Source organism: Calidris pugnax, unplaced genomic scaffold, assembly GCF_001431845.1.
Source record: "Calidris pugnax isolate Ruff unplaced genomic scaffold, ASM143184v1 scaffold70, whole genome shotgun sequence".
Lineage (NCBI taxonomy): Eukaryota > Metazoa > Chordata > Aves > Charadriiformes > Scolopacidae > Calidris > Calidris pugnax.
The window spans coordinates 1,205,116-1,217,104 of NW_015090862.1; the positions used below are offsets into that span (position 1 = coordinate 1,205,116).

At 40.4% G+C, this 11,989-nt stretch overlaps 1 protein-coding gene across 1 annotated transcript in view; it reads right to left on the bottom strand.

Annotated features, from left to right (window-relative positions):
- Positions 1 to 6,779: 6,779 nt before the first annotated feature.
- Positions 6,780 to 11,989, bottom strand: part of LOC106889365 (F-box only protein 22-like) — an 18,717-nt gene continuing 13,507 nt past the window's right edge. The window contains exons 2-6 of the mRNA XM_014944289.1: positions 11,872 to 11,986; positions 11,356 to 11,451; positions 10,186 to 10,350; positions 9,038 to 9,203; positions 6,780 to 7,763 (exon numbers count right to left, since the gene is read on the bottom strand). Coding sequence (XP_014799775.1) covers positions 7,334 to 7,763; positions 9,038 to 9,203; positions 10,186 to 10,350; positions 11,356 to 11,451; positions 11,872 to 11,986 — 972 coding nt within the window. The 3' untranslated portion in view covers positions 6,780 to 7,333. The remainder of the gene's footprint in view (positions 7,764 to 9,037; positions 9,204 to 10,185; positions 10,351 to 11,355; positions 11,452 to 11,871; positions 11,987 to 11,989) is intronic.

Sequence of the window (11,989 nt, forward strand, 5' to 3'; positions counted from 1 at the left end):
ATTGTTTTAAAGGCTAGGAAAGAGAAAGGTGATTTTTCATCAGATAGGGACATGCCCCTGTTAGATACAGAGTGTAGGACACTCGTAGCAGTACTGGCAGCTGCATTAGAATCAGCATTACCTAAAGTACTTGTCATAGCCTCAGTGAAAATTGGTCAGAGACAACTGCTTTTAGATAACTGCCAGATATTAATCACGAGACATTCAGACTTAACGTTAAAGTTTGGTATACTATTTTCATTGAGAAAGGAAATATTAATAGATGTAAGAAATAAATGGACTGAAGTAGTACTCTGTAAACCCTTAGAACCCTCCCAGCTTTCTAGACAGACAGGGAATTGTAATTCACTGTTACCAATCTTGTTTGCATTATTAAGGAAACAATTTGTACAAAAAGTGAGGATGAATAAACTAGAACCACGTTTAAATGCAAACAAGTTGATTTATGAAACAATGTTATCTTTGAAGGAAATCCCATTAGCAATTCAGAGTGCTTCAAACCCACTGCATTTGAGAACATTTCGGCTTCTAAAATTAATTATTTCAGTTCACAAGCTTTGTGAATTTCATGTTCAGGTCAAAATGAGATCAGGCTACAAATTCATTTTAAGGTGGTCAAACGCCACAGAAAGTACCGGGTAGCCAACAATATGTATAATTTAACAAAGTAGTACAACACTCTTCTAGCAATGCTTGCTTACAAAATTAAGCAAGTACTCCTGTGAGCAATAAAGCTAAGGATACACCAGTTCCAGTGCATCAGATCTTGTGCTTGGGGTCACTGGAGTCTAAAAAAGCATTATGTGTAAATGCAGGGATGAGTAATAATGTCTCTCTTCTCTGCTTGACTCCTGTTTTCATGAAACAAGATCTCCTGTCTTTAAAATTACCTCTCCACCAGCTGAAAGATTATGGGGGGAAGAAATGGGGAAAAGACTAATTTCCTAGGAACCTCCATTAATATCACTATTACGGCAAAAATTCTTTTATACCTGAAGATCATGTTCTCTTTCCAGAATCTTGTAGCAAAGGTCTCTTCTTAACATGTTGCCTTTTGATCACTTGCACAACAAAATGCCAGCTGTTAGCAGGAAACCTTTTTATAGACCTAAATAAGAGGTTGCTTATATGTTACTCAGTATATAACTGTTTCATTAGTAGCCCAAACAAACACTGGGGCAAAGTACAATGAAAGGAGAAGAAATGGCTGTTCAAATGAAAACAAGAGGATTTCTCTTGTGCTTTATAGTCTTATGATTTATATTGTTAAATATTAAGTGGGAAGACCAACAGGAAGTCCATTTGGTAGCACTTCCCATTTTAATGTTGTGCAACCCCTTCACAATTTACTGCACTAAAAAATCCTATTTCCTTCCTGGCCCTGCATTTTTAAAGAGCAACAGAGGGGCTCTGATAATATGACTCAGTCCTTTGAAAAGGGAAAACAGAGAAGAAATAGGGGAGAGAACTTGCCACAGTAGAATTGGTGTCTGTGCTGTTGCTTTCTGTTGCGAGCGTTCTGACGAGGAGCTGCTGAACTGACCGGAGTCCAGGCAGAAAGGGAAAGCAGTGAGTTTACCTAAAAGGCTATAAATTCCTGTTATGTGTTCAGCAAATGCTGTATCAAGAGATACATACCTAGAAGGGACTGCCCAGGGAGAGCTTTAGCCATAGGTGGTTATGGATTTAACATGGGACACCCAACTCCTCTACGTTAAAAAACCAACCAAACCAACCCCCTCAGTTATGTTCCTTTGGTATTTAGCATCCTTTCAGATATAAAGGACATCAAGCTATTTCCAGTAAAAACTGAAAAGACTGTGGGTTAGTTTGGGCGAGTTTTCACTTGTACTATGACCATACTCAAACTCAGAGATATTAATGAAGATGTATCTGTATAAGTATGGGGTAAAAATGCAACTGCATTGTGTTATGATTCTCTGGCAATATTATTAGATTACCAGGATGCGTATGTTCGCTGTACCCCTCTCAGATATAATGCTTTTTGTTGACGTCTGTATCTTAAATGAAGAGATGTAATATTCCTTTACCTCAGATAACATGGAATAATCAAAAGAATCCAGACATAAAATTACTTGCTTTTTTGGTCAAGATTAGTGAAAAAAATGCTTCAAGAAAGTACTGCAGTATTTCCTACACTTTGAGGAAAAATGAGCAAACAAAAAAACCCAAACATGTGCATGTCTGAAGATGTTCAAAAAAAACCACAAAAGCTTTTTCATTATTGTATGTAAAATGATCTGTTTGTGCTTATCCAAAGTCTGTCCTTGTTTTGCTTGTGACGGTAACTTGTTCAGCATAATCTGTTTGCAATGTGAGAGAGCAATTTGAAAAGCACCAAATAAAAATGTTGTGAAATCCCGCTAGGCAGGTTGCCACTCAGCTCCGTGTTTGGGACTGATACTCCACAAAACCTTCTGCCAGGAATTATTTCTATAGCCAGCTAAGGGCATGTAAACAGAACCTGCAACTGTAAAACCTGAAATAACAAGAAAATAATGCTGTTTTCATCCCCCAAATTAAAATGAATTCCTAACACTTCTAAATGCATCTCTCTGTCAGTTTGTGTAACATTTGAGCATTCTTTTTCTGTGTACGTTAAAAGAGACTGTTTTCAAATTATCCTCTCAATGTAAGTAATGATATTTTGACTACAACTTTTGTACAGGCAAATGATGGGCTGTAAAAATGTAGCAGAGCATCCACTGGTGGCATTTTTTAACAGGGCTCGGTAATTTGAATCTATGTTGTACGTTTTCCATCACAGACTTTCCTGCCGTTTCAAACTATTCAGTCATTTTCACCAGTGCTGGAGATTCTCAGAGAGTTCCTCTTTTGAGGGGATTAGTGTTTGCTCTCAATTTTAATACTGACAAGTCAGCTAAGACTAGCTTATTTTAAAAAAGCTGTTTTTAACTCTTATAGCTGTGAAAACTTATCTTGAAAAGGTGACAAGACTGCCACTGATTCAGTGATATGAATCACTCCAAAACATTTATTTTGAGCAGTCTGTGTTACCTGCTAATCTCCATGAGGACCTAGCTGTGAAATGTAATGATGGCAATTTATAAATTGTTTTCTAAAAGTGTTTAGAAGCACAAATCCCATTGATTTGAAATAAAAATTTTGCTCCTAAATTATCAAAGCTCTTAAAAAAAAATTCCAATTATGCATTTGTCTGCTAATAATTCTAACATAAATACCCAGGTAAAATGATTTCTGAATAATCCAAACCTATGCCTTTCCTTTGAAAAAAGAAGTTTCCAGTTTTTCACTGTAGCTATGTTTGTGTAGAAAAACACCCGACATTGTTATGAAGTGGTGGGAGGCATAAAGGAATCAGCACGAGGGTCCTACAATGTTTGAACTCGTATTTGTTTGACCTAAAGCTGTGGTACAGGACCAAGGGGCACCCCCCGTCCCCCCGAGGTGAGCTGCCTTTACCTCACTGCACATCTCTGAGCCTGTAGTTCAGGAGACACGTTCCCAGACAGAACACCCTCAAGGCTAATCCGAGCCCTTCCGAAACAACAGCCTCTTCTGGAGCCTGTCTCTGGCTAAGAAATGGGATTAGGAACAGGGAACATTTCAAGTAAGAAATTTGATAATTAAAGTCTAATGTTTATCTTACATGCTTTTGTGTGCACAAAGTACAATTGCTGTATTAAGATGGAATGTATTTTAGAGATCCACTGCAGACTCATACAGTAAAATAAAATATCTTCCCCATCATATAATCATGAAAAATAATCATTGGGGGAAATAATTATTTTCTTGATATTTGCAGAGATTATAAAGTAAAAGACCCTACAAAAGACCACTTAAATTTACATATGTAATATCTTCGTTACTTCTAACTATGTAAACTTCCAGACCTCAAACATTATTTTCCTGTATCATTCTGCTGAGTAAAACAGAAGTAGGCATCTGAATAGCAAATGTTTATTAACTTACTCTCTGTCATTTAGCCAGACACTATTGATTCAAAAAACTTTGCCTCATACTAGTTGGTGTATTATATGAAAATTAATGAACACCCCTAGAGTTACTTCCCATAGAAGTTCTCAATTTTTAGAAAGATAAAAGTGAATTACGAGGGGGTGAGTTTTGAGATAGACTTTTAACTAAAAATTAATTAAGAATCCTATGTGACCACTTGTTTTTTCAAAATTCAGTCTGAGGTTTAACATTATCAGCTTTCTCTGCTGCACTGAAAGTCAAAGTTGGGCTGCATCACTTACATATCCTGGTTTACTGTTCGCTGCCAAGGGGGCATGATTCGGTATGACTCATTCATCTCTTAAAATAAGGCTTGTTCCAGTATTCACTTGGGCCAAAATAAATCTGACACAGAGAGTAACAAAACCCAGGTTCGCTATCTTTGCACTTTTTGGCAGTTTTTAACTGGATGTGATTTCTGGAAGTACAGTTGTGACAATTTAGCATAATTTGGCTCTTCTTTATCAAATTATTCTTGCTTTCTTACAACTACATGCAACAGAAACATCCTATAATGAGGGGATTTTTAAACTAGTAATTTTAAAATAAAAATTATAGTAACAGTTTTATGTTTGGCAATTGCCGTTATGGGTTCTGCAAGTACAAGGTTATACATCACACCGCTTGCCTATGATATTTTTTACTTTTGAAACCTACAGTTTGTTTAATTGAAAGATGCATTAAGATGCGCAACAAAACAATATTCATATTCAGAACATGGTGATAAAAGAATGTCTTTTACCTTTCCATCACTCCTCCCTGAAGGTCTTGTGACTTTGAAGATTTTCTTTTTTTCTTAAGAAAAACAAAATCCAGTTGTGGTCACTTATGGATTATATTCTCTTGCTGGAAACATATTACCATCAGCGCTGTAACCGCAGATAATTATCTTTAGAGCAGTCCTGCTATTCACATTTACCTCAGTTGCTCAATATGCATTTAAATAACTTTGTCCACTTTAAAACCCCATGGTTATTTTTTGAGTGACAGAGGCATAAATTACTGCACTCCAAACCTTTGTATAGGTTAAGAACAAGCTCTGCCTTTTGGTACGTGCACCTTTTAAGTAAATATATTTTGGTTTCATTCAGGAGTCGTCATGGTTGAAGAGCAAATGACAGTGTGGAGGCAAAATGAGTTTGAAGAGGAAAACACTTTAATCACAGATGTTGCAATTTGATCCATTACACCCCTTCCCTGTCACTCAGAAGGCGGACTGTGCTCTGGGAGAGACAGTTCCAGGGCCCCCCGGGCTCATCCCCACTCCCTGCTGTTGGAGAGATGATCCTGGTGCAGGCTTTTGGGGTTCCCCACCAGCAACTTCCCTGTACTATGTTTACCTCTCAAGTGTCTGCACCTACAGGACTGGGCAGCTGTCAGACCTTGCTGATGATCAGTCCCTTCAAACCACACTCTGATTTCCTCGTTCCCTGCGCCATGCGGAATCTCCCGGACATGTCTGCACTGTTGTTCAGAACTCGGGGTTGATCATATGTCACCTACTTCTACTGCAGCAAAAAGTTAGTTCCAGTTCACAGGCGTACGGTGGCAGCAATGCCCCTAGCTCTAAAGCACACCAACAGCTACAGCAATCCTGTTGGCATTACAGAAATGAAGTATTTCCTTTGCCTTCTGTTAAACAGAGGCTCTGTCTTGTGCAGACAGAAAGTGCCAAGCATGACATTCTGATTATGCTGAAAAGAGAAAACGTTTACCCACCTCCCACCAAGTAGATTCTCTTAAAATTCAAGCATACTCTATTTGCAAACACCTTTCTTTCTAAACGCAATACCTAAACATTTTCCAAGTTGCACGCACACCTACTAACCTCCTAGCCCTACAAGGCCACTGGGAGTTCACAGCTCATCCTGTCTTCTAATTAAAAAAAAAACTTGGTTTTTTTTTCAACAGCCTTGGGCAAGTGCTGTCTGTGTTTAACACCCACTGAAATCAGCAGTTAACTCTCTGGATAGATATGTCTCTACCTTAGCTCGTTAGGCCAAGTTCAGGAAAAGTTTGAACTAAACATAAGCAAAAAGCTGCCAACTGTAGTTCTGGATGGTACATTTAAAGCAAATAGCGTTATTTTTTGTACCACAGACAGCTAAGTATTTTCTTTCTAGTACACTGAAAACGGGCCAGCCACCTGATTTGGCATTCAGAAGTGTAGCGAAATGGTACAAAATGAATCTCATTTTCTTGTCATTCTCTTACTAAGTGAAAATACAAGGGAGGAAAGAATTTAAAAAGGAGCAAATATATTATTAGCTATACTGAGACTATACTGAATTTACTTACTTGAACTTTGCAGTAGTGCATTCCAGCTGCAGCAATCAAACCAGGTGACTGATGTAAAAGCACAGGAAAACATGCAAAAGCACCAAAAGCACAGGTCTCGCTTAAAGGCTCTACATAAACAGAACACAGCCAGATCTTACACGGCCCACAATTTCAAATTAAAAAAGCAAAACACTTTTTAAAGGAACTTAAAGATACCAGGTAGCCTTAATTTTCAGCACTCTACATATAAAGATGTCTAATAGAGAGCATCATGCTATAAGAGAATCTAAAAGAAAAGGCAACCAGTGCATTTGGGGTGTGTAAACTTAAATACACAAAGACTGAAATTGCCGGTGCACACCAAGTACCAGATATTACCCTAAACCAGGTATTCAGAACAACTGAAACTCAGTTCAAAGCTGAGCTTGGAACTGGACCTCTTTAAATCACAGCTTTTTCTCTAAGAATAGAAGGCAAGGTACTTTTACATATTTTCATCTTTATTTAATGAGCACTTTGTTACTTTTCTCTAAAGCTTTTCATTCATTTTATCTAGTAAAACCATTCAGTTCTGTAAATAGGACTCAAGTCTGGGTTGTGCATCTTGAAATAAAATCCAGGAAATGGTGGATTTTATGCATCAGTACATCTGTATGCATCAGTAGTTTTTCTAGACTGTTTTACATACACAAATAGAGAACATCAAAGTACTGTCTCTTTCTACATGTTGATATTTGGACTCCAACTGCCATTTGTGCAAACCACTCTCATTTGGGAAGAAAAAGACTTTCTTCAATTGCAGAATTCCATCAAATACCATTTACCTGCAATTCTGATGTGTACGGGGGATTACACAAAACGCAAAGATCTTGCAGCTATGATATTAAACTCTATTCCAAGTACAAGACTCGATAATATTACGAAAATGATGTGTACGTTTTGGAAGGGGCTTTGATTGCAAGATGTCCACTTTTTCAGACTTCTCAGCTTTCTGGAATGAAACAAACAGCTCACTGAAGCATTAAAAACATATTTACACTTGGTTTGCTTTAGTTGAACCAAGATGAATAAGAGTCATGACGGTAGTATAACCGTGAAGCAGGTCATCCTTTATGTCATTACATTCTCTTAATACGAAATTCCCAGTAACTATTCGATCGCATCCTATTTCTCCGTGTCCAAAAAAGCCAAAGAGAGGAACGTTTGGAAAAAACTTCCGAAATGCATCTGCTTCCATATTCCTTTTGGTTTTATAATGCCGATATCCTCTGCCAACACAGGCGAACATGAAGCCAATGGTGTTATGCTCGGGGATGTTTGCTGCTTTGAGACGCTGCATGGCGGCTTCTGCTGTCCTCTCATCAGCCACGTCCTGGTCTAACAGGACGGTGGCACTCTGGATCTGGGGGCCGCTGAAAGCCAGCCCCACCACCCCGCAGGCATCGCCGGGCTGGGCACTGCTACTGAAAGGCAACAGGCACCAAGTCAGAGAACGTTCCAGAAAGACCACGTCCGACCTGAATAATCAGGTTTGAGCAACCTGATCTAGTGGGAGGTGTCCCTGCCCAGGGCAGGGGGGTTGGAACTCCATGATCTTTAAGGTCCCTTCCAACTCTAACCATTCTATGATCGTATGAATAAACTCTTGCTGTGGCAGAAGTAGGTATCAAAGCAGACCAACACCCTGGTGATTTTGAAAGCCATCCATACTTCAAAATAAACCAAAGACTTCAAATTTTAGCAACCTTATTTTTTAGCAACCTGTCGCAAGGAAAATCTTTCACATCCATTACCAGAGATTAAGTGTAAACCTACCTTTCAAATACATGCCAAATTCAGCAGTTTCTGTATGAACACCAACCGAACTATTAGTTAAACTTAGGACAAGCAAAGAAACTCAGCATTTACATGTGAGATCAGGGCAGTCAGTAATGGCTTCAGATTCGTGTTGCTTTAAGTCTCCTTGGGAATATATACCTACTTATGCTTTTTTAGCAATAATTTAATATACGGTCATCTCTCATATCTGGAGTAATGGTGCAGGTAGCATACATCAGGTGCAAGAAAAATGTTGGTATTACTATGGAATTGAGACCTAGGCTGGCATGAGAGGAGCCAGCGGCACCGTCTGCCAGTGGCTGGACATGACTCCCCAGCACAGGAGCTCCACGGAGGATGCACCACTCCTGCGAGTCAGAGGGCACAAAGCGCTCTCCCTGTGCAGCCCAGCAGCTGGAACAGCTGGAGCCCAATTCTGCTCTGCCCTGGTGGAGGAAGGGGCTTTAAGCTGGACGAGATCAGCACATCCTTCAGCCCTTAAGTGTGCTCCTGGGGCACAGTCCTGTTTGCGTGGTAAGCTACTGCTGGGTAGCATGATGCAGAAACAAAACGTTCACATGAATGGTCTCTCTCACGACGAGTGATAATTTATCTGCAAGCCAGAGAGCAAACACAGCCTGCAAAAAAACCACGAGGTATCTGAAGCTGGAAATCTCCTTCGCAGTGGGTCTCTCCTAGCTGGGTTTCCAGAATCCAATTTGTAACACGGTCATAAATAAGTTTCCCATTTTTCCAGCTAGATCATAGTGTACCAGTTAGACTTTATTCTCTTAAAAAAATTTATCATTTTACTACTGTTAACAGGCATTTCTAATATGACATCACTAAAATACTACAGCTTTTGCAGTTTCTCCCATTTTAAGTCTTCTTTACAATTTACCTTGAAAAAGATACTTACTTCTCAGAGGCCAGTGACGTAAAGCTCTCCACTTGTCCCCCAGCCAGGATGATGCTTTTCTCATTCAAAGGATTGACTATTTGATGAAGAAATCGAGTCGCTCCAGACTTCCAGGAGTTGTAGCCAAATAGAAGAACCACCCGGAGATCTGGGTTATTCTTCAGACCTACAAACAAAACCACAGACACAAATCCTCTTATTTTTAAATCCTGACCCCAAAGTCCAACCTTCCTAGTCTCTCCTCAAATAATATATCACACCTTTAGTCATGGCCTTCCCTTGCTGCAATTGGGAAAACAAGACACAAGCTGCCCAGGCATCCAGGGGCTGGGCTGCATTCCCCACCCAAATGAGAATTCCTGAAAAGCAGCTAGCAAGGAAAAGAAGACTCCATCTGCTTCCTCCAGCTTGCAACTTCTTTAGCAGAACTTCTGAGTTTTACTACAGGCTCTGAAGGCACAGCTCTTCAGTTTTATTTGGCAGCCTTAATTGTTCTTTTACAGATTAGAAGTGAGAGTACAGGTTATTCAACAAGAACCACAATGCAGTAAATAGCTCTGCCTGAAAATTAAACACATGACATACAGCAGCCAGTTACTTATCCCAAGGCAGAAAATCCTGGAGTCCTAGAAGACTCAAGAAATCCTCGTCACATTACTCTCCATAAATGACCTACGCTGCTGAGGAGACAACGCGAGGAATGTAAACTGTATTTATTGAAATATCCTGTCTTCTGTTCCACCTTTGCTTGCTGTAACACCTGACTTAGGATCTAAACGCAAAGTTATTCTGGGGAAGAAGAGAACCAGCTCCTCCACGCTCATTTCTGAACTGTAGTGATGGGAGCCATTCCAAATAGCACAAACTCATTTATCATTATTTGTAACCAATTAGAGGTTGCTCGAAACCTAACAGCACCACTTAGAACCCAACTGAGGTAATCTGAGATCAACACTCAGGGTAACTTAATCTTAATACTCAGGAGAACAGGAAGAAGAGAGATACATAATTACCAGCTGCAGCCCTGGAGAGCCACAGAGGGCTCTAGGAACGGAGTTGGCACAGAAGCTGTTGCTTCCGCGCTGGTACCTAAAGGAGCAACACAACACTGCACAAAAGCCCAAATACTGGGGAGATCAAGGACATACCTGCTTCAGCAAATTTACTTTCATCAAAGACCCTGTTCTTTGAGTCCTTTGAAAAATGGAAAGTATGAATCTTCACCCCGTCGATTTTGGGAAACAACAGAGCAAACCCAGCTTCGCCCTCTTCAATTTCTTGAGGCTGATTGCTGCCTGAACCCATAGGGGTAACTACAAAGATACAAAACCAGACATCTCATGTTCAGTGATTCTAATACTTTTCTAATACTAATATAGTGATTCTAATACTTTTGTCTACACTGTAAGAGAGATTAAAAGAGGCAGAACAGCTTAGATGATGTCAAACATGATAGTTCATTTCTGTAACAACATATCTAATTGACAACTGGGGTGATAGTTTCCGTTGACGTTTTGGCAGGAGTCCTCCTGGCTATCCATCACGCTGAAGTCACTGTGGACAAGCAGACATGGATATATTTGGACATTTCCCTCCAGCCACACCAAACATGCATCAGTTGGAAAACAAGCACCAGGCAATACAACTCTCTCAAGCCTTCCTGCCAACTTCTACAGGCACGCAAATGTACTCAGATTTTTAAGGTGTTGTACAAGCGTGTGATGACAGTATAAAGCAAACTGACAGACATACTGAGAGCGTATTATTGAATTATCTTGGTGATAACAATCAAACACCCTACTCATGCTCTGGGAAGAGACTTTAAGGTGAGAAAGTAGGAAAAAGTTTTCTAACGATAAAAAAGTGAAGGCACTAGAAAAAAACTGCCAAAGGAGGCTGTGAATTTTCCATAGCTATTGCCTGTGCCTCCTGCTGGAGCATAAAAAACAGCAACATACTGAGGATGTCCTGTACATTTAAGTAACAATATAACTCTGAAAAATACATTAAAATGCCAGGGAAAAAAAAGCAATAAGCTGCCTGCTCAATTAAATCAACCCTTTTAGTTATAAGTGCATCACACAAAGTAAAAAATTAAGCTCCACATGACTTAGCAGCAACATTATGAAGTCCTTAAAATTTAACGTAGCACTGAACAAGGTGAGAACAGAACATGGTAATTGCTGTGCAAACTCTCCCACCAGTCTGCAGGACTACGCTTCCAAAAACATACAAAATTGTGATAAACTGGACCCGATGTGCAATTCACTGGACACCTTCAAGCCGATCTCTCCCAAAATCACACGTTTTCTTCCTACCTACAACCCCCGGGGTGACCAGTCCGAGAACCTGGCATCGCTTCGGCAACAATTTTTCGAGCGCAATTGCTGTTTCTTTACTGTTTCTTTTCCTGGCTGTTAAAAAAAAGAAGAGGAAAAAAAACCCCACAGGGATTAGTAAAAATTAGCTGTTCTGAGTGGTACCGGAACACACCCCGCAGTCAATCCCATCCTATCTGTCCAATGCTGCCCATCAGCGGCTGCCCTGTTAACGGCATCTCTACTAATCCGTACTAATTGGTATGAACACACGGAACGCAACCAGCATCCTCCCGCGGGTAGGCACTCGCCTGTATGGAATAACGCCTCTCTAAGCTGCTTCACACCACAAATACAAACCTACGGGGTCGTGTGTTTTTTTGCAAAAGCGTTACTTTCCCCCGAAATTCAAGCTCAGAGGATTCCCTTCCGGCCGGGTTCCCTCTACGCGCCGCCCCCTCTCAGGGCGGGTTAAGGCCCTTTACCTCAACCCTTCCCCTCAGGTTAAGGCTTTACCTTTCTTTTGCTCGTGACACTCCTCGTGCCCGCTGAACGTCCCCGCGTCCGCGATGTACAGCACGGTCTGCGGCAGCACCTGCACCTTCTGCGGGGAGAGGGGAGAACCGGGGAGCTG